The following is a 20,532-nucleotide window of genomic DNA, read 5'->3' on the forward strand; positions in this document are numbered from 1 at the left end:
TCGGTAGACCCTCTCCTGGCCCTTATATTGTGAGCCAGGTCTCGAGAGGTCTGTCCGGGTATGACTAGGTTACAAATAGTGCTATATCTAAACTTTCCTTGTTTCTTCGTCTTCTTGCCTTGTCCTTCAAGAATCCTTCATTGGAACCGACATAACGGCCCACCTTGGTCGATGGTGATCTTCATGGGCCCCTGGTCGGGCCGCAGGAGGTAGCACAATACAAGTTACCCGAAGGGTAATGCCCACATCAGCTGGCCTTGATGTCAAATTATAGGAATGCCGCAAGGGTCCGCACTTTGGTGCGTAGCCAACTTCTTGCTGGAGCAAAAACAACTTTTGCCTTTGTGTTGTCTCAGCATCCTTTACTGGATTTGGAAGTGATTGCTAAGGCCGATGCCGACGTGAACCACTACTTCTCTGTCGTCAGACACCTTGCCTCCAGTATAGTTGATAGATTGAAGGTGAGTTTTGAAGCAGACTATGGAGCTGAAGCACCAAATGAGTAGTTTGATACTTTGCTTAACTGTGTAAGCGATACAATTGTTGTAAATTACTTTGTCAATGATACTTCTCTTTATCCCAAATATTTGGGTAACTTGAGATGTAAGTTTATTCGTGTGCACGATGTAACTTGTTTTCCCAATGTATAATTTCTCTTCATATTGATGTTGATGCTTACCGAGACGAGCAAATCTTTGAAGTCGGTAACTTTTTCATTGTGATAAAGCATTGTTGCTTTGTAGAAGTGCCGTCAGGTGCCGATGGCAAATTTTTGAGTATTGTTGGTGGAGCTGCATGCTTTGGCGTGCTTAGCTCTTCGGCATCGGTATTATGATGCTTTGTAATTTGTAAAGTGTTGGCAACAAATGTTTGAGTGATCAGCTCATGTTGCAGGCCCAAGGGACCCGTAGTGACCGCAACTTTGCTAGAACCGTAAGTGTATATATTTTTTTATTTATCGGCAGCAGCCCCCGAGTCAATCGAGGGAACCATGTGCACTATCAACTTCGTAGCTTAGGTACTTTAAGCTTGATGTACGGCATGGGCCTTTTTTTAGCTTGTATTGTTTCCATCAATTGCAGCACTCGTATGTTCCATGAGGCTTTTGTGGAAATCCCTTGTGTTTTGTCGTATTTACGAAGGTCCTTTGATTGTCATGGATTTCAACACTCGAATGTTCTGCGAGGCTTAGATGAAACCATTGTACACAACCCCCGAGTTTTTATCGGGTTCGCTTACTGTATTATGAATTTTCTATGGTCACAGTACGTGACGTTATGTGAAGATCTTGAGAATTTGTCGAGGGTCCCGAATCAATTGAATACTTCATATGGAATAACACTTGCATAGACAAAACTTAAACTTTATTAATAGGTTTGCAACAGAAAGTAAGCTAAATTGTATGGCTTAAAAAGCCTTATTGAAAATAAAATTGCTGCGAAAAATAGAGGTATATGCCACCGCTTGTCCTCTTAAGTAAGGGGAGGGTCTTCTTGGATTTGGCGGAGTCTGCTGATGTGCCGATAGCTTCCAGTGTGGTGCCGATAGCTTCTGTTGAGGCATTGGTAACTGTTGCCGAAGTATTAGTGGCTTCTGTCGAGGCACTAACAACTTCTACCGAAGTTTTGATGACTGGTACTGATGTAGCACGATCATCGGGTTGTTTCTTTGACTTCTTGTTGCTGTCTACCTAGATTCCTTGTCTTCAAGAGCTAACTTTTTGGGGATAATATCCAAGGTCTTGATTTCCTGCTTTATCCCAAATTTAGCGGCAATCTTCTGAAATTCTCGGTCACAATTGTCTGATGGAAAAAGCTTCCGTGAACTGTGATATTGGTTCCATTCTTGCCTGGCATAGCTTTAGATATGCATAATGAGGTATGATGTCTACGCCCGCTTCTATTCCTGTAGACAGTGTTGGGCCTCCAAGAGCAGAGTTGTAGAACAGCAGCAAGTTTCCCTTAAGTGAATCACCCAAGGTTTATCGAACTCAGGGAGGTAGAGGACAAAGATATCCCTCTCAAGCAACCCTGCAATCACGATACAAGAAGTCTCTTGTATCCCCAACACACCTAATACACTTGTCAGATGTATAGGTGCACTAGTTCGACGAAGAGATAGTAAAACACAGGTGGTATAGATGGTGGTAATATTGCAGGAAGTAAAGATGCAGTAAACGAACATGTAGCAGAACAGTAAATAAACGGTGCCAGAAAATAGCTTGCTGGCGTGGGAGGCAATTCTCTGTGGTGTAAACAAGGCCTAGGGATCATACTTTCACTAGTGGACACTCTCAACATTGATCACATAACTGCATAAACAAATACTACTTTCTCTACACTCTCTTGTTGGATGACAAACACCATTAATTGTGTAGGGCTACAAGAGCACCTCAATGCCGGAGTTAACAAGCTCCACAACATTCGATGTTCATATTTAAATAACCTTAGAGTGCATGATAGACCATTGCAATTATACCGAGTACTAACATAGCATGCACACTCGTCACCATCGAACTATGAAAGGAGGAATAGATCGCATCAATACTATCATAGTAATAGTTAACTTCATAATCTACAAGAGATCACAATCATAACCTATGCCAAGTACTACATGATGCACACACTGTCACCATTACATCATGAAGGAGGAATAGAATACTTTAATAACATCACTAGAGTAGCACATAGATGATATTCAACTAGATCACAAAGCTCATGATCACATAAAGATCACATGGGAGAGAGAGATGAACCACATAGCTACGGTACAGCCCTTAGCCTCGAGGGAGAACTACTCCCTCCTCATCATAGGAGACAGCAGCGTTGATGGAGATGGCGGTGGTGTCGATGGAGATGCCTTCCGGGGGCACTTCCCCGTCCCGGCGGCGTGCCGGAATAGAGACTCATGTCCCCCAGATCTTGGCTTCGCGATGGCGGCGGCTCTGGAAGGTTTCTCGTACCGTGGCTTTTCCGTATCAAAGATTTAGGTCAGGGAGCTTATTATAGGCGAAGAGGCGGAGTCGGAGGGGACATGGGGCCACCAGACACTAGGGGGCGCCCCCCCTGGGCCGCGCCGCCACCTTGTGTGGTGGGCCTGTGGCTCTCCTCTGGCCCCTCTCCGGTGTTCTGGAAGCTTCGTGGAATTATAAGATAGTGGGCGTTGATTTCGTCCAATTCCGAGAATATTTCCTTACTAGGATTTCTGAAACCAAAAATAGCAGAAAACAGGAACTGGCACTTCGGCATCTCGTCAATAGGTTAGTTCCGGAAAATGCATAAATATGACATATAATGTGTATAAAACATGTGAGTATCATCATAAAAGTAGCATGGAACATAAGAAATTATAGATACGTTTGAGACATATCAAGGTACATTCATGAATTTGGCATAAGCTGGCCTTCCAAGGATAGCATGGTACTGTGATTCCCAGTTCACTACCTCGAACTCGAGCAAGACGACATTCAAGGAGATCTTGCCGAGAGGGTATGCTGGCAAGGTCGGAACAATGCCATGCAAGCCTGTATCAGATTCCTGCAACATATCGGCTATAATGCCCATCTCCTTGATCGTGCTTGCGAATATGAGATTCAATCCGCTTCCTCCATCCATAAATACTTTGCTCTTCGTGAATCTGCCAATTTATGCTTCGAGTACCAAAGCAGCGTGGCTTGGCCTCGGAATAGACATCGGGTGGTCAACTCTACTGAACAATATGCTTTGTATAGACCAGTCTATGAATTCGGGAATGCGTAAGTTTCTTCATCTCCCTCCTGGAGACACCAGTTTTGTGGATCATGCTCATCTGTCCTCGAGGTGGAGAAAAAGTGTCATTGGGTCCACGAGGCTGAACTTGCGGAACTTGATGCTGCGGTGGAGGCGGTGGGTTAGGGGGCTGCGCTCCAGGTACCGTCGGGTACGTTTGCCCTTTATTTGACTCATAAAACTTCTGGAGATCAAGAAACTATCGGCAGTCCCAGAGCAGATGACTCGACTTCTTGGTGTTATCTTTCGGGTTGATGTATGCATGTATGTAACAGGGAGCATTCAACTGCTCAGCAAACGGCAGTTCCGGCACTCGTGGTGGCTGATCCCTGTAATTGCCTCGACTTCCTCCGGACCCGCTGCGGTTGCTATCCCGATGATCATCACGTTTGTCGCTGCGCCGATCATCATACCGGTCGTCACGTTGATCAGTGTATCCTGCAGCAACGGTGTTGGTGTCGCTGAAGGTCTCATATCCATGGTATCTCCTCTTTTCGCCGTGCCAGGAGCGATCGGGACCGAGAGTCGAAGAACGCCCCCAGAATCGACGCGGAAGTGGATGTTCCCGAACGTCATGTCCATCCGACCGCGCAGGCCTGAGAAGGCCGAACGCGACGCGTCGGTATGCGGAGTGAACTCGAAGGACCCTAAACGAATCGAGTTCCCTAAGTTCGGCGATGATGGAGCCGATGGTGGTGGCGGCGATGATGCCGGCGAAGTTGTACCGGCACGATCGGAACAGCCGATGAAATGCCTTGTACCAGTAAGTTTTACACAGATGGCGCCAATTGACGAGGGAGCTCCTCGGCAATGCCCACCATGAGGGGCTTAGGGTTGACGGAATCCTGCATGCTAACAAGAGACATCGGATACCAAACGAACAGGGAGAGAGATTTACCCAGGTTGGGGGCCCTCGATGAGGTAAAACCCTTCATGATTGTCTGATCTTGATTTATAATGGGGTAGCCAATAGACTAATATGGTCGACTCGCCGGGAGGCAAGGATTCTAGGGTTTGTGTGTTAAGTTCTGATGGTTTCATGTATTGTTGTTATGTTGTTCGGCAGGCCCTCTCGTGGCCTCTATATAGGAGGTCAGGTCTTGATAGTCCTATCCGAACTCGACTAGATTACATTGAAAACTAATCCTTCCTTTATTGGCGCCTTCTTACCTTGTACGTCAAGAATCCATCTTCTGGTAGGTTTCCTTCATTGCAACTGACGTATGGGCCCATCTTGGTCTTGGATAATCTTCGTGGGCCCCTAGTTGGGCCAAGAGAGGTAGACTAATGTCGGGTAACCGAAGGGCAATGCCCACATCACCTGATGCTTGCATAGAATCCATGTATGGTTGCTGTTGCCTGATTCAATTATCTGAGAAGGTTTTCTTTATTGCTGTCAGATAATTGGATGAACTGCTTATGCAGTAATGATTCCTTTGATGTGTAATTGAAGCTTGGATAGAAGCCAACTGGTGTTGGGTACCCCAGCTATGATTTCATTTGAGTGATGATAAATGTTTTTTACTTGTTGGTTTGGATGAATTGGTAGTTGATGTGACCTCAGCAGTGGTTCACTGCTGGATTTGGTTGCTCCTACTATTGTATGACTTATTGTGGAAGGATTATTGCATAGTAGTGATCAATTCTCGATTGCCAGTAGCATTTGATGTTGAAAACTATGCAGACAAACAAAGCCTGCTATTTTCTGATGGTTTTAATAGGCTAGTGTTGCTAGGTGATTCTAGCAAAGTGTCAGGTTTAATTCCTTTATAGTTCGTTCTGGATGTGCTACTGTTGTATTGGTGTTGGCGTAACCAGGGTAACTGGCTTTGCCAGCATCACATGGTCTCTAACCAAATGATGATTGAAACAGGGTACCTCTACACTATGGGATTTTCCTGTTGAGCATGCTGATGCATTTATGAACAAAACACCGGGGTTTGTTTATGAGTGTGGTATACCTCACTCGAGCTCCTAGATTTATGGGTGTTGGTGTAGAGGATGCTTGAGTTGCTGTTGTTGATGTACTTCTGGTTGTCCTTCTCCTCCTGGCTTCAGTGGCTTGCAAAGGCTCTAGCTATCCATCTTGTTGGTTTCTAGGTTTTGTGTTCTTGATGAAGAACAGTTATGCTGTTACTGATGAACTGATGGCTTTGTGGCGATGGATGGTTGATATCCTAGAGTTTGCTATTTATATTTTTGTGCTAGCTTTGACTTGGTCGACAACAAGGCTATGTGATGTTTGGTGACTAGAAAAGGTGCCGTTGTGTTGTGAAGCATTCATGATTCCTTGTGAGCTGTGTGGTTGTTCACTGTTGGGACTTGTTCCAGGGATGGATCAGCTCGGCTGTGTTGATGATTATCTTCCTATGGTCATTTTTCTAACAGCCAAGTGGCATTGCCACTTGGTTCACACTATTGCTTCTATTTTTGCTTGTGTGCAGGGTTTAAGAAGAGCAAATGTTCAAGATGATCAAGTTGATATGAACAGTAGCTAGGTTTTAGCATAGTTTGCTTGTAATTTTCCTTTTTCTTGTTTTAATTCCAATTCAATTTGTTGTAATATAATTGAATTGTGTAAAGACATTGTATATGTGTGTGTTTATCAATAAACCCCAAATTCCTCTATTGAGCTAGTTGTAATTGTCTTATGATTTAAATTACATTGTTATTTAAATATTGTTTGAAATACATAATGTTTTATTTTATTTGAATTGTTTGAGTTTGAATTCTAATTCAAACTCATTTCATTATCCAAGACTCAAATGTTTATATCAAATCAAATGATGATCAACTCTTTTCCAAAACCCTAATTCAAAAGAGGTATTGTCAAAGTTTGTCGTACTCTCGAAACCCTAAACTCTAGATGGTGTTGAAAGAGAAACTTGATCCCCCTTAGGTGTTTTATGCAAGAAATTTTCTCATTTATTGTGATGAGATACACATCGCTTTCCTAAATCTACCCCGCAGCTGTCTAGAATCCTAGGATGCTACACTGCTAGAGGACGTGGTGGTGCACCAAGCTCTAGCGGCTACACGGCTGGCCACGGAGAAGCAGACGAGGGAGGGACGCAACGATAGGCCTGGGCCGTCTGGCAACAAGTAGTCTAGGATTCTACCAACTGTAGTTTGCATAGTTTGAAGTATATTATGCTTTTTAAATATTTTGCAAAACAAAAAATGGGTCGACCCGCTGGGATCACACCCAAACGCAAACGGATACGGATCAAAATATGTCTACGGGGCGACGCAAACGGCCCCAACTCGCTTCTCTTGCCGACCTACTGTCTTTTCTTGTCATGTCTGTTTGTGTGTCGAACATTGTATTTCCCTTTTTTATGAAAGTGGGAAGGTGCGAGAAGCCCGGTTGGAAAAAATAGATTTATAAAATTTAAAAATCTGCAAGGAAGTTGATAGGCGGACGCTACGCGTCGGTGGGCTGATGGGCAGCCCAAAAATCGGTTGCTCTCCGCGCCGTACGATCGTGATCCGACGTCCGAAATCTACCGCGGTGCGAGATTTGCATTTTGCCCCCTGTTTTTCTGAAACTTAACCCGCGGTCCTATTCTTCTCCCAGTTAAAGTGAAAGGTATATCCCTTTGGACCCTACCTTCACTATATTTACAACACAAATGCCACCCGAGGACAGATCCAAGTTATACTAAGTATTACAACAAAATCTCTCACATCGCTTACAAAAAATATGTACTATTACAACAAAAAAATTACAAAAAATATAAACAAAATAGTATTATAAAAAAATGGTTAAACAACAATTGTTTTGCTATAGGTTGGTTTACAACAAAAATTGACAACAATTACAATATAAAATCAAAAGCTATAACAACAAAAAACATGTGTTCGTGGCTGTGAAAATTTGATTGAAAATAACACATTTTATATATATCAAATTACAACAAAAATCACCAGACTATTTTTACCAAAAATTATTAGCGATTACAACAAAATAATTTATAGCAAACGTCCAGGTAAATATTACAACATCTCTGACATGCTTTCTCTATAACTTTTATACGCATTTGTTACAAAACTAACGAACATATACAACATCTCTACGAAAAAAAGTGTCCATGACTAAAACAATTACACCAAAAATCACAAATAATTACAACAAAAAAGTCATCCGTTTACAACGTATCAAAAAACACACATTTTCGTAACATATCACTTAGAAAAATCTTACAAATTATGTCGTGTGAGTTTACAACAAATTTTTTATCTAATTGTTACAAATCTGGAAACAACACTGTACATTTCTTTAAAAAAAGCAACACTCCAGTTTGGGCCCAAAAACCAGACCCATATAAGACTGCGCGGAGCGAGCGGGAATCGGAAGCGTTTTCCAAGTTGATAACGTGAGAGACGAAAGGATGTCCAGTGGTCGAAAATTTTCGCTGAGCTCAGAATTTTTATTTCGCTGAGCACATGGACTTGATAACTCGCGACAGCACGTGCGGTGCAAGTGCAACAACGCAATGGACAAAACCTTCAAAAAAAGAAACACGGCCAGCTCACGGGCTTCAGCTAGCAACAGTCGCCTTTGACCTTCGTAATTGGAGTGCCATGGCTTCGCCGCCGCTCTACCTGCTGCTCCTCCCTCTCCTGGCCATCATCCCATTCCTCTTCCTCAACCGCCGCCGCAGGAGCCGCGCGGCCGTCCGTCTCCGCCTGCCTCCTTCTCCATGGGCGCTCCCGGTGCTCGGCCATCTCCACCACCTCGCCCGGGACCAGCCGCACCGCGCCATGCGCGACCTCGCGCGGCGCCACGGCCCGCTCCTGCTGCTCCGCCTCGGCGGGCTCCCCGTCGTCGTCGCCTCCTCCGCCGACGCCGCGCGCGAGGTCATGGTGTCCCGCGACGTCGACTTCGCCACCCGCCACATGAGCCGCATGGTGCGCCTGTCCATCGCCCAGGGCGCCGAGGGGATCATATTCGCGCCGTACGGCGACGAGTGGCGCCAGATGCGCAAGATCTGCACCGTCGAGCTGCTCAGCGCCCGGCGCGTGCGATCCTTCCGCCCCGTCCGCGAGGAGGAGGCCGGCCGGCTGCTCCGTGCCGTCGCGGCGTCTCCGGGGACGGCGGTGAACCTCAGCGAGCTCCTGTGGGCGTACGCTGCCGACTCGTCGGTGCGCGCCATCGTCGGGAGCAGGTTCAAGGACCGGGACGCGTTCATGGAGATCCTGCAGCGCGGGCTCAAGCTGTTCGCCGGGATGAGCTTGCCGGACCTCTACCCGTCGTCGCGCCTCGCCATGCTCGTCAGCCGGACGCCGGGCCGGATGAGGCAGCACCGCCAGCAAATCGCCGCGTTCATGGACGCCGTCGTCCGGGAGCACCAGGAGAACCGAGCGGCCGCCGGCGAGGAGGAGGACCTGCTCGACGTGCTCCTTAGGATCCAGCACGAAGGCGGCCTGCAGTTCCCTCTGACAACTGCCAACATCAAGTCGGCCGTCGGCGTAAGCTAGTCCTCTTCTCCCCGTATCCATCCAAAAATCATGCATCAAACAGACCATGAGAAAAAAGCAAGTTGTTGGTATGTCTGTCAATGTCATACAGGACATGTTCGCCGGGGGCAGCGAGACGGCTGCAACCACGCTGCAGTGGACCATGTCGGAGCTGGTGAGGAACCCGAGGGTGATGCGGAAGGCGCAGGACGAGGTGCGGCGAGCGGTGGCCGGACAGCCCAGGGTGACCGAGGCTTCCATCGCCGACCTGAGCTACATGCACATGGTGATCAAGGAGGCGCTCCGTCTGCACCCGCCGGCGCCGCTGCTGCTGCCGCGGGAGTGCCGCAGCGACGGCTGCCGGGTCCTAGGCTTGGACGTGCCCAAGGGGACCATGGTGCTCGTCAACGCCTGGGCCATCAGTAGGGATCCAGCCTACTGGGGTGCCGACGCCGAGGAGTTCGTGCCGGAGAGGTTCGAGCGCGGCGAGGCCGTCGACTTCAAGGGGTCGGACATGGAGTACACGCCGTTCGGGGCGGGCCGGCGGATGTGCCCGGGGATGGCGTTCGGGCTGGCCAACTTGGAGCTCGCGCTCGCCGGGCTGCTCTACCATTTCGACTGGGAGGTGCACGGCGGGGTGGACCTCGACATGACGGAGGAGATGGGCGTCACCGTGCGCCGGCGCCATGACCTGAAACTTGTTCCCGTGGTCAGAATGCCCGTACCACTAGACTAGCAGTAGGCAGACTAGTTATTAGTGGAAAATATCGGATTTGCTAGCACGCTTGCTTTTATCTTTGACCTTCTAGACATGTTTTAAGCATTTTTTTTCATACGACTGACTATAAATAGTTTTTCAAGTATTTAGATTCAGACCTTGTAAATTATATAATTGGATTCGTTGGAAAAAAAGTGTATTTGTAGTACAAGAGTTTTCTTGTTTTGTATATATATACATAGTAAAAATTAGGAATTAGTGGTAAATCTTGAAGAGCGTGCTAATATATCATAGGGAGTTTTTTTCCCTATCAATACAATTTTTTCCGGACCCTTGGTCCTGTTGCTTAGGGTTCAACACAAGCATTGGTGTCGCTGACAATTTGAAGATAAATGACCAGTTCTGAGGAAACACCTGGGAAGAAATTGACCTGCAGATCCTCTAGCCTCTCTAGTGTCTAGAGTTACGATTTCCTTCGAAATTTCTATAATGTGATAACCTGTTTCAAATAAACACTTTCTGTAACTTGTTGAACCTGTTTGAACCACTGGTTTCGTTCAGGTAATGGATCTGGGGAGTGAACCTGTTTGAACCGCTGGTTTCGTTCAGGTAATGGATCTGGGGAGGGCCAGGAAACTATGACACCCTTGAAGTCTTAAAGCAAAACAAGTATGAATTGCTGGTGTAAAATTTCAAAATGATCTGGAGTACTTTACATTTTCAAACCTTGTGTTCAATTATTGTATTCTGAGAGTTTGAACTTTTTTTTGGTGACACGTTGAGTCACATTTAAACATCAATATTCTTATTTGAAAATATTTAGAATATCATCCCTTAGTGCGGAAAATATCTGATTCAAACTGAAATAACACACCATATTGCTACAAAAGTACTTCACTGAATTTTTGCTCAACTATCGACAAGTACGATTGTATTCAAATGATCAAGCCGAACATAAAGTGAATCACAATAAATTATATAGGAAATGTTACTTCACTTTACATCTTTCCATTGGCTGATGCAGCTTCAGGACCTCTCAAATTACAAGGTCCAAAATCAGCATAAATTTCAGGGCAGATGCAACGCCACCTAGAAGACATCAGGGTTACGGTGCCCGGACGTGCTATTCTTCGATTGCGCGAGATGATACGACAGGACATAGTTCCTATCCTACAACCATGGAAACACAAGAATTTGTTTACTTTCAACATGGCAGCAGAACAATCTAATCAGCAACACCTCTTGACGAGACAAATAAAGAGATCCATATAGTATTTCTGATGAGTTTGACAAACCTCTAGCGCCTTTATCTGGTTCTGGTACTTGGCAACGATCTCCTTGAACTGAGACCGCTCCTGCACCATGTCATGGTATTCCTTGAGGCGGTTGTGCTGGATGAGAAACCCTCGCTTCAGGATGCTGTTCTGGGGAACCAGGGTCACTAGCATCTGCTTCAGTATCTTGTGTTCCTGGACGAATCAAACAAAGGATAACAGCCACACAGGTGAGTGCGTTAATTATTTCCAGAACGACATCTCAGAAGTGACCGACAGTTCAGCAGTATCAACTATCAACCACTTAAAAACTGTCTGAGTTCAAGCTTTTACCAACAGTTAATTCAGTAACATACAGCTTATGCAACACTTCATATAATTGGATTCATGTCGTATGGTTTGTGACTTTGTAACTTTTAACAAAATAGATTGTACTGTCAATGTATGAACTTGGACGAACAGATATGTCTTATATTTTCAAAGGGAGGGAGTACCAAGCAACTGCAGATGCATTTGTTACCTCACGCATTTTCTGTTCATCAGGAGTAATACACCTCGAGGTTGATTTTTCCAACAATTCAAGTATCCTGAAAGCTCGGTTCTTGGCGTCGATCATATCCGAAGCGGACAACATCTCCTTGACAATTAGCTCCGCCCATTCAGTGCCGTTGGTTGGAGTATTCAGCTCCGGCCCACCAGATGCTGCTGCAATTATTAATCATCAGCGTAGGATAACCAGAATTAGACAGCATGCACATTGTAACATTAGTGTTGGTCTACAAAAAATATATATCAGCTGGCAATATTCTCAGGCCACAAGAGAAAGAAACAGTCAGGCTTAGTTTGAAGTCATATTCCTACTGCAGTTCAGCCATACCTCGAGACGAGGCCGCACCAGCACTGGCCGTTTCTGAACCTGACGCCAAATGATCCTTGAAGCCTCTGATTGCAGCATCCAATACATTTCCCGACGCTTCGAAGTAGCCTCGTAGAAGCTAGAAATTCCCCAAATAACTCATTAGATTCCTACGTAGCAATATGGTACATAAATCAAGGCTCTCAAACTCTCTAAGCACGGCATAACTCAAATACCCTGGCTTAACTGCTGTAGAACAATAAACTTGACTGTTGCTAAATTTTGGTGATACTTAATTCACTCATATTTTATATTTAATTCGACGAAGTGCTCCAAAGGCATAACTCAAATATCCTGGCTTAACTGCTGTCGAACAATAAACTTGACAGTTGCTAAATTTTGGAGATACTTAATTCACTCATATTTTATATTTAATTTGACAAAGTGCTCCAAAGGCCTGTGGACAAGAGGGCATATAATATGAGGGTCAAAAATAATGTGGTTACGTGATTCCTCGTGGAGGGAGGTGCAGTTTCCTTTGCAAATTGGCCAGATTTAGTTCATGGTTGAGGATTTCAGTAAAGGCCGAGGTATGCCCTTGCGAATTCTCCGATAAGAGTCAGCATCAGGCACTGTTTTTCTGGTTCTTCCGTAAGACAGCCTTGACTAGCTTGGCATCGATACAATTGGTATCATGATTGATTCAGGTGGTGTGTCTGTAGTATACCACACATGGTTGATTAGAGGAACTAAAAGCAGCAGAGAGATGCGCTGCAGCGTCGGTGGGTTTACTTGCAGATCAGCGCCAGGGTCCGGGGTGTTAGGATGATCTCCACGTGATCGATCCCAACGGATCGATAACGATCCCTTTGACCTCGTCCGCGCCCTGATCGGGGGCGCCCAACCGCATCTCTGGTTGGTGGGCCCCTGTGACCTGCGCTACATAAAGAGGTGGGGACCGAGGCTCGCAGTACGAGGTTCGTCCGCGCCGCCAGTCACCCCACCGACATCCCCTACCGATCTAGGGTTAGCGCAGTGCTCACGGGAAGCACCACCACCGTCGCCACCGCACGCTCACTCCATCCGCCGCCGCCACCATGTCGGCGCCCGAGAGCTCCTCCTCGAAGGGAGAAGGTACACACCTGTCACTCTCGACCTCTCTATCTCTCTCAGTACATAGCCAGATTTTTTACAGACAAAGTTGTACCCGCATTAGATCTACTCTAGATGATCCTAGAACGATTAACATTGGTTTAAAAGTGGGAAATATATTTTCCTAATCTTGTATGTGGATGATATTCTGCTTGCCAGCAGTGATGTTAGTCTACTGCAAGAGACAAAGAAGTTCTTGTCCTCAAATTTTGATATGAAAGATCTTGGTGAAGCGTCATATGTTTTGGGCATAGAAATTCACCGAGATAGGAACAATGGAGTATTAGGACTATCGCAAAAGGCTTATTTAGAAAAGATTCTAAGTAAGTATAATATGCATAAGTGCAGTGCCACACCTGCCCCTATAGTCAAGGGCGACAGTTTTGGGAAACATCAAAGTCCCCAAAATCAATACGAGCTCGATCAAATGAAAGCGGTTCCATATGCTTCGGCTATTGGAAGCCTACAGTATGCACAAGTGTGCATTCGCCCTGACTTAGCATTTTCACCGGAGTACTCGCTAGATATCAAGAAAATCCAGGTTTTGAACACTGGAAAATGGTAAAAAAGGCATTGCGTTATGTGAAAGGCACAAAGAACTACATGCTAACATACAGAAGATCTGATTCCCTAGAAATAAGAGGGTATTCAGATGCAGATTTTGCGGGGGATAAAGATGATAGAAAATCCACATCTGGATATGTATTCACCCTCGCAGGGGGAGCTATTTCGTGGAGAAGCTCCAAACAGACAATAGTTGCATCATCCACGATGTATGCAGAATTTATAGCATGTTATGAAGCCACGGGGCAGGCATTATGGTTAAAGAAATTTATACCCGACTTGAAAGTGGTAGATTGTATTGACAAATCACTAAAGATGTACTGCGACAATGAGCCAGCAGTATTTTATGCTCACAACAACAAGTCGAGTAATGCTACGAAACCGATTGAGGTTAAGTATTATGTTGTGAAACACAAGGTCCAGGATCAAACTATAAGTCTCGAGCATATAAGGACAAAAGATATGCTTGCGGATCCGCTAACGAAAGGCTTACCACCCAGCGTGTTCAAGGAGCACGTAGCCGGCATGGGTTTAAGGGAAAGTCTTACCTATCCTGGATCATAAGAGGCTCAAAAGTAAAAGAATTTGTTTCAAAACAGAGAAGTGTATTGTGGCTGTCTGATTCTATCAGCAATAGAGCTGTGACGATGAAACATGCCCTATGGACTGATCCAAAATGAAACGAATAAAGTAAAAGTATAAAGTTAAAAGAAAAGTTGAGATCAAGGGGGAGAATGTTAGGATGATCTCCATGTGATCGATCCCAACGGATCGATAACGATCCCTTTGACCTCGTCCGCGCCCTGATCAGGGGCGCCCAACCGCATCTCTGGTTGGTGGGCCCCTGTGACCTGCGCTACATAAAGAGGTGGGGGCCAGGGCTCGCAGTACGACATCCCCTACCGATCTAGGGTTAGCGCAGTGCTCACGGGAAGCACCACCACCGTCGCCACGGCACGCTCACTCCATGCGCCGCCGCCACCATGTCGGCGCCCGAGAGCTCCTCCTCGAAGGGAGAAGGTACACACCTCTCTATCTCTCTCAGTACATAGCCAGATATTTTACAGACAAAGTTGTACCCGCATTAGATCTACTCTAGATGATCCTAGAACGATTAACACGGGGAAGATAAGCTTATAGTTTTTTTACCTTGTGGATCGGTGCTTATAATTGGTTTGATATACGTGCTAAATTAGGAAAACTCGTGTTTTCCCCAAATCCTAAATTCGATCATCTTCCGAGAAAACGCGGACAGTCTGCAAAGGAGAAATCTTGCAATTGCCAAGAAAAGGGGCTCAGAAACAGAGGGATCCAGAATCCTCATGGATGATTCTTTCTTGTGGGTGCAATATCCAGTTCACATTGCCAACTGCTTGGTGGTTGGTCTTAAGTCTAGTTTCAGTTGTAAGTGAATTATCTGAGCCCTAGAAATTATCTGATTGCTGGAAGGGGATGATAAGGTGAATAAAAACGAAGGCACCACCCCTCCCAAGTGTGTTCAGTAAGGTCGTACCAAGCACTACTTTTTTTTTGCTGTTCGCTAAAGGTGGTTTCTTGATCGATTCGATTGCTCCCGCGGACAACCGAATCGGTGGGTTCTTCTATGTCCACAGCAGGTTCGCGTGCACCAAGAACTAATTTTTTTGCTGCACCTTCCTAAGGCGGTTTCTTGTTCGATTCGATTGGTCTCGAGGTCAACCAAATCGGCGGTTTCTGCCTACGAACGTGGATCCATCAGAGGGACTAAAATCGAAGGGAGCCGGACGGTACCTGCGGATCGGCGTCGGGGAAGATGAGCTGGAGCGCGTCGAGCGGGTCGTACTCGAGGCTGATCCCGAGGTCCTCGACGGCTCTGGCGGCGGAGGCCGGCGTGCAGCGCCCCCGCTTGGCCAGCAGCTGCGGGAGCACCGCGGCGGGGTCCTCCAGGAACGCGCCCGCCCGGCGCTTCCGCCTGTCCGCGACGGCAGCCGTCATGGTGTGCGGTGGTGGCGGATGGGTAGCTAGCTGGGGCTTCGGCCGGCGAGGTTTTCGCCGGTGCGGAGAGCAGTGGCGGACTGTGTGGTTTGATCGGATCAGCGCCGGGGTTCGTTTATATCGGGGCGAGTCGCGTGCGGCGGCTGGGTTGTCAGGGATGGACATGAAGCCTTGCATGACACGGCCGACGTGCCGTGCGATCCGACGCTAGCTCGATCGCGACCGTCCGATCGGTTTCTAAGGCTGACACGTGGGGCCGAAAAAGGAAGAACAAACTCGTTCCGGATTTGGTTTCCAATCCAAAACCTTAAAGATGAAGGATATATCACATTAGGGAATTGCGATTTGTGTGTTCCACGAGTTACAGGTGAAGTTGCTACTACGATTTTAGTTGCAAATGATGTTGCAACTCGATTTCTTCATTGTGTGTTCCGCTCGAAACAAAACAACAGATCTGTAGGACAGTTTTCACCCGACGAAATTCATGCAAAGCTTGTAAGGAACTGAAAGCTTGTAAGCTTATATGCACGGAAAATTGAACACATGAATGCTACACAAAGCTGGCGAGTTCCAAACTGTGGAGAACTTGTATAAAGAATTTGGGATTGTTTTTTTGTATATAGAATCTGAAACTGTATCAAGGTAACACATTCAAATCAACCAACGCATCTACCATGGAGATCTTTGCGCCCCATGGCCCAAGGGTTCAACCAACCAACCAACCAACAAACATCCATCTACCCAAGATAACATGTTGTCATCTGCATAGAGCAGAGTACCACCCTGAATTCTCAAGACTCATCTTCAACCTCGCGCCAAGTTAGAAGACGTCAGGGTTGTAGCGCCCGGGCATGGAGTTGCTCTGCTGGGCCTGCTTCAAGTGCATCTGCAGCGCGTAGTTGTTGATCTGCAACCCACAACAGATTCGTCAGTTCAAATCAAACAGCAAAAAAGTTGGCCAATTTGCAGAAACATAGGCCTAGGCTAGGTTTAACAGGAAGGATCAGTCACCTCGAGGGTCCTCAGCTGCTCCTGGTACTGCAGCACGAGCTGCTTCAGGCCCTGCACCTCGTTGCTCCGCTCGTCGTACTCCTTCTGCCGCTCATGCTGGATGGCCACAGCACGCTTCAGCAATGCGTTCTGCGACAGGATCGCCGTCATCTGCTCCTTCAGCAACATGTTTTCCTGTTTTTATTTGCCAAGAAAAACAGAATCTTATCAGGCGTTGCTGCTTCCTCCATCATCCTAAAGCTCTCTACGGGTTAGAAATTATAAACCGCAAATAAATTGCACTTAGGGACTACTGTGATGCGTCGATGGGTACCTGGTGCAGGCTCTGAGCTGCAGCAGCTCCAGCACCGTCGACAATGGACTTCGTCAAGGCTTCCAGAGCTCTCGACGCACGAGCCCGTGCGTCGTCCATGTCGGACGCGTTTGACATCTCTCTCACAAAAAGCTCAACCCATTCGGGGCCACTATTGGTTGCCTGATGGCTATCAGCAGCTGGCTGGTGTTCAGTAGCTGTGTCCAAGCCACCATTGGTAACAGTACCTAAAAAAATGTTGCTTCTTGTCAGTACAAAGTTTACTATACATGATGTGTCTTACATATGAAATAAGTGAGGTACAACTACCCATGCTGTTTAAGTAATTATTAATGGAGTGCAGTCTTGTAGACTTGTAGTACGTTAACCATGAAACCGCCTAAAAGTGCCAGAGATTGCAATCTTGGTGCTACTAGGTAAACAGATGGAATTGTCACTCTGATAAAATGGAGAACCTTGAACCGAGATATTATATACCAAGAATGCAAGCTGCTGGTGTCTATTACTCTATAGAGAAATGCCATTACTGGTGTCTATTACTCTATGGACTAAGAATGCTGGTGTCCATTACTCTAAAGAGAAATGCCATTACTGGTGTCTATTACTCTATAGACTAAGAATGCAGTAGCTTTTGGTAGAAAAAGAACCTTGAACAGATGTCTAAAGTCTGAACTACTGCTGGTTGCCCGTTTTAAGATGCAGTTTAAAAATGGTCTTGTCAATATACAAGTTTGCTATTTCATTATTACGAAATTAAATTAATAAAATGGAGTGTGAAATAAGCGAGACAGGACAAACTCGTGTGCTGTGAAAGTATCTAAGACAGACTCATTTAGTATGTTACCCATAGAATGTGATATAACAAACTGAAAGCTTGGTAGGACTGGGTACAGAGATGAATTGCCACTATAATGGAGAGCATATAAGAATGGCGAGGGTTTATGCGGTGATCTGGATCTATGTTTAGTACTCCACATGACATAACTGGACACACGCATATGCTCTGTTTTGAATTGACAGATCTTGTAGAAATATAACAATATAAAAAGAAGTAAATGCAACCCGCGAGATTTCTAGATATATCATTTGAAGATAATATTGCTGCACTGTTTGGCATGTATCGCACCTTGGACAAATGCATGAGGAAGTATATGACTGGTATCTATTACTTTATTATACCCTAAGAATGCAAAAAAAAATGGTGGAAAATGAACCTTCAACTGATGGCTGAGCTGCTGTTGGTTGCCCATTTTCAGATGCAGTAGCTGATAAGACAGCCTGAGTTGACTCCAAGTTCAGCTCCTTCAAACTCTGTATTGCAGAATCCAAATCATCACCAGACGCTTCAAGAGCTCTCTCAAGCAACTGAAATCATGTAGAGCAAACACAATCAGATATATGCTACAGAAAAAATACAAGCAAACTAAATATCCTTATGTTTAGCCAGTGGTACAGCAATTTAGCTCATCAAATACAGAAGTAATTCAGCCCATCCAGGGCGTAAAAGGAGGGCACCCTTGTCAGAGTCCCTGCAGGCAGGAAACCCATATGCAAGTCACTACCATCTACTGCTGGAATCTTAAGCATGTGTGTGTATGATTTCGACATAGAACTGACTGGGTTTCTTATATGAACACATCTAAACTTCATAGAAATGACAGATCACTAAGCTCACCAGTGAAGATCAGTAACGGAAACATACCCCTAACAGAAGATGCTATGGTGATAGATGACACTACAGAGACTTCTTCGTTCAGAACAATTTTACACACTATGCCAAAAATAATCTAAGAAAACTACAGATAAGAATGACACAACAGAGATTTCTTCTTCGTTGAGAGCAAGTCTATATCAACAAACATACGCTCTAGTTTGTGTGTGCACACTATTCTTCGGATGCAGAGCCCGTTAAGAGTTCTGTCCCCCCACCCCCACAATCCAAAAAGGATCAGAACCTCCCTCTTCCTCCAGAAGGAGTACATCGCAGCCAAGTTAACAGGTCCTGTTCCCCATCTCATCATCTCATCAGGATATGCCTTACCCCTTAAGTTACCCTGAATTCAGATTGGGGTAGCTTGTAGGCTTCCACTTCCACACCAAGCAGGGAAACGAACACGTACAACTTCCCAGTCGACGAAAGGATCCACCTTTCGCCATCCAGGAACCACAACAGCGAATTCCACGATCTAAACTACCAGAAGGGGCATGGTACAGCGGCCCGGGATCGCAAATCTAGCAGCAAAATGGTCGCGTGCTCGCGAAATCGAGCCCGCGAATCTACCAACGAACGCTCGCCCAGCCTCTCCGCGCCGGAACCGCCTAAAAGGCAAAGATCGATTTTTTATCGAGGCAGGGGACGGGGGGAACCTTGGTGTTATTACCTGGGGATCCATGGCGGGGAAGGCGGCCCGGAGCTGGTGCAGGAGCGCGTCCCGGCGGTGGTGCGGGGGCGGGGAGAAGCGGGAGCGCTTGGGCGCCGGGCCGCTGTGGTGGTGGTGCGAGGAAGGGGAGGGCGGGAGGAGGTCGTCGGCGAAGATGGAGGAGGGCCTCTTGCCGCAATAGACTACCGCAGACATGGTGCCCTCGTGCTCCTCCTCCCCGTCGCGCCGCCGCCGATCGCCGCCGTCCTACTGCTCTCCGCGGCCCAGGCCGCCGCCGCCCATCCGGCTGGGTGAGTGGTTGACCCTCGCGACCGCCGATCCGCGCCGCCGCCGCCTGGTCGTCGGGGTCGCGGCTGCGGCTGCGGCTGCGGTTGCTTCCCGATGGGCTTTTGGGTCTGGGTTGGGGGAAGAAATGGATCGCGACGGCCTTGCTTTTTCGGATGGCAAAGACTCGGTTTTTCCTCCTATTTATCGTCCTCGCCTCGCTGTACGTTGCCACGAACGGGAAAAAGACTTGATTTTTCCGGCGGCGGTGGCCGACATGTGGGCCGTGGGAAGGCGCTTTTGTTCGTACCGTGTGGGCCCCACCTAGCCTCGTGCTTTCTTTCCTTTTTTGCTTTCCTCCTGGCGGTCGCCGGCCATCCCGTGTCTGTGGATGATGACGCCACGCCGTCGCCCTCGCCGATCGGTGCGAGATACATACGGTATCGACGCGTACAACGGCATCTGACTCCCGAAACAAGATACTCCGTAAAAGATTGTTGTTAACTACAAGATGGTCATCTCCAACAGATTTCCTGAATCAGCCTCCCAAGACAATTCTGTGCACTTCGCGCACAACAAACCCGCTCCATTGCCCGGCCCACGAAGGTATTCATGTGTATAGATGTCGCTTCGAGTTCAAACCTGTTTGGATATCCTGGCATCCATGGATATCTATTGGTTTACGTGCTATGCACATCAACATAACAACATTTCAGCACTGGTGGTGCTCACTCAGCCATCAGCGCATGCGGGGGAGATTTGTGTTGGGGTGGTGTCCGGCTGTTGTCGCATCAGACG

At 46.7% G+C, this 20,532-nt stretch overlaps 3 protein-coding genes across 3 annotated transcripts; 1 reads left to right on the forward strand and 2 right to left on the reverse strand.

The window, feature by feature from the left end:
• The first annotated feature begins 8,275 nt into the window (after positions 1-8,275).
• LOC124673201 (desmethyl-deoxy-podophyllotoxin synthase-like) lies at positions 8,276-10,168 on the forward strand. Its single transcript, XM_047209325.1, has 2 exons — positions 8,276-9,239; positions 9,340-10,168. The coding sequence occupies exons 1-2, from the start codon at positions 8,352-8,354 to the stop codon at positions 9,961-9,963; spliced, it is 1,512 nt and encodes a 503-aa protein (XP_047065281.1). The 5' UTR covers positions 8,276-8,351; the 3' UTR covers positions 9,964-10,168.
• Positions 10,169-10,861: 693 nt separating this feature from the next.
• On the reverse strand, positions 10,862-15,780 carry LOC124673213. The gene is made up of 5 exons (XM_047209334.1): positions 15,562-15,780; positions 12,097-12,214; positions 11,740-11,924; positions 11,241-11,414; positions 10,862-11,115 (listed from the first exon to the last, which is right to left on the reverse strand). Exons 1-5 carry the CDS (start codon positions 15,763-15,765, stop codon positions 11,035-11,037), a joined length of 762 nt encoding a protein of 253 aa, XP_047065290.1. The 5' UTR covers positions 15,766-15,780; the 3' UTR covers positions 10,862-11,034.
• Positions 15,781-16,356: 576 nt separating this feature from the next.
• On the reverse strand, positions 16,357-19,704 carry LOC124685363. The gene is made up of 5 exons (XM_047219711.1): positions 19,471-19,704; positions 18,304-18,454; positions 17,090-17,316; positions 16,777-16,950; positions 16,357-16,672 (listed from the first exon to the last, which is right to left on the reverse strand). Exons 1-5 carry the CDS (start codon positions 19,663-19,665, stop codon positions 16,586-16,588), a joined length of 834 nt encoding a protein of 277 aa, XP_047075667.1. The 5' UTR covers positions 19,666-19,704; the 3' UTR covers positions 16,357-16,585.
• Between the last annotated feature and the right edge of the window lie 828 nt (positions 19,705-20,532).

The sequence above is a fragment of the Lolium rigidum genome, chromosome 1 (assembly GCF_022539505.1).
Source record: "Lolium rigidum isolate FL_2022 chromosome 1, APGP_CSIRO_Lrig_0.1, whole genome shotgun sequence".
In the NCBI taxonomy this organism is placed as follows: domain Eukaryota; kingdom Viridiplantae; phylum Streptophyta; class Magnoliopsida; order Poales; family Poaceae; genus Lolium; species Lolium rigidum.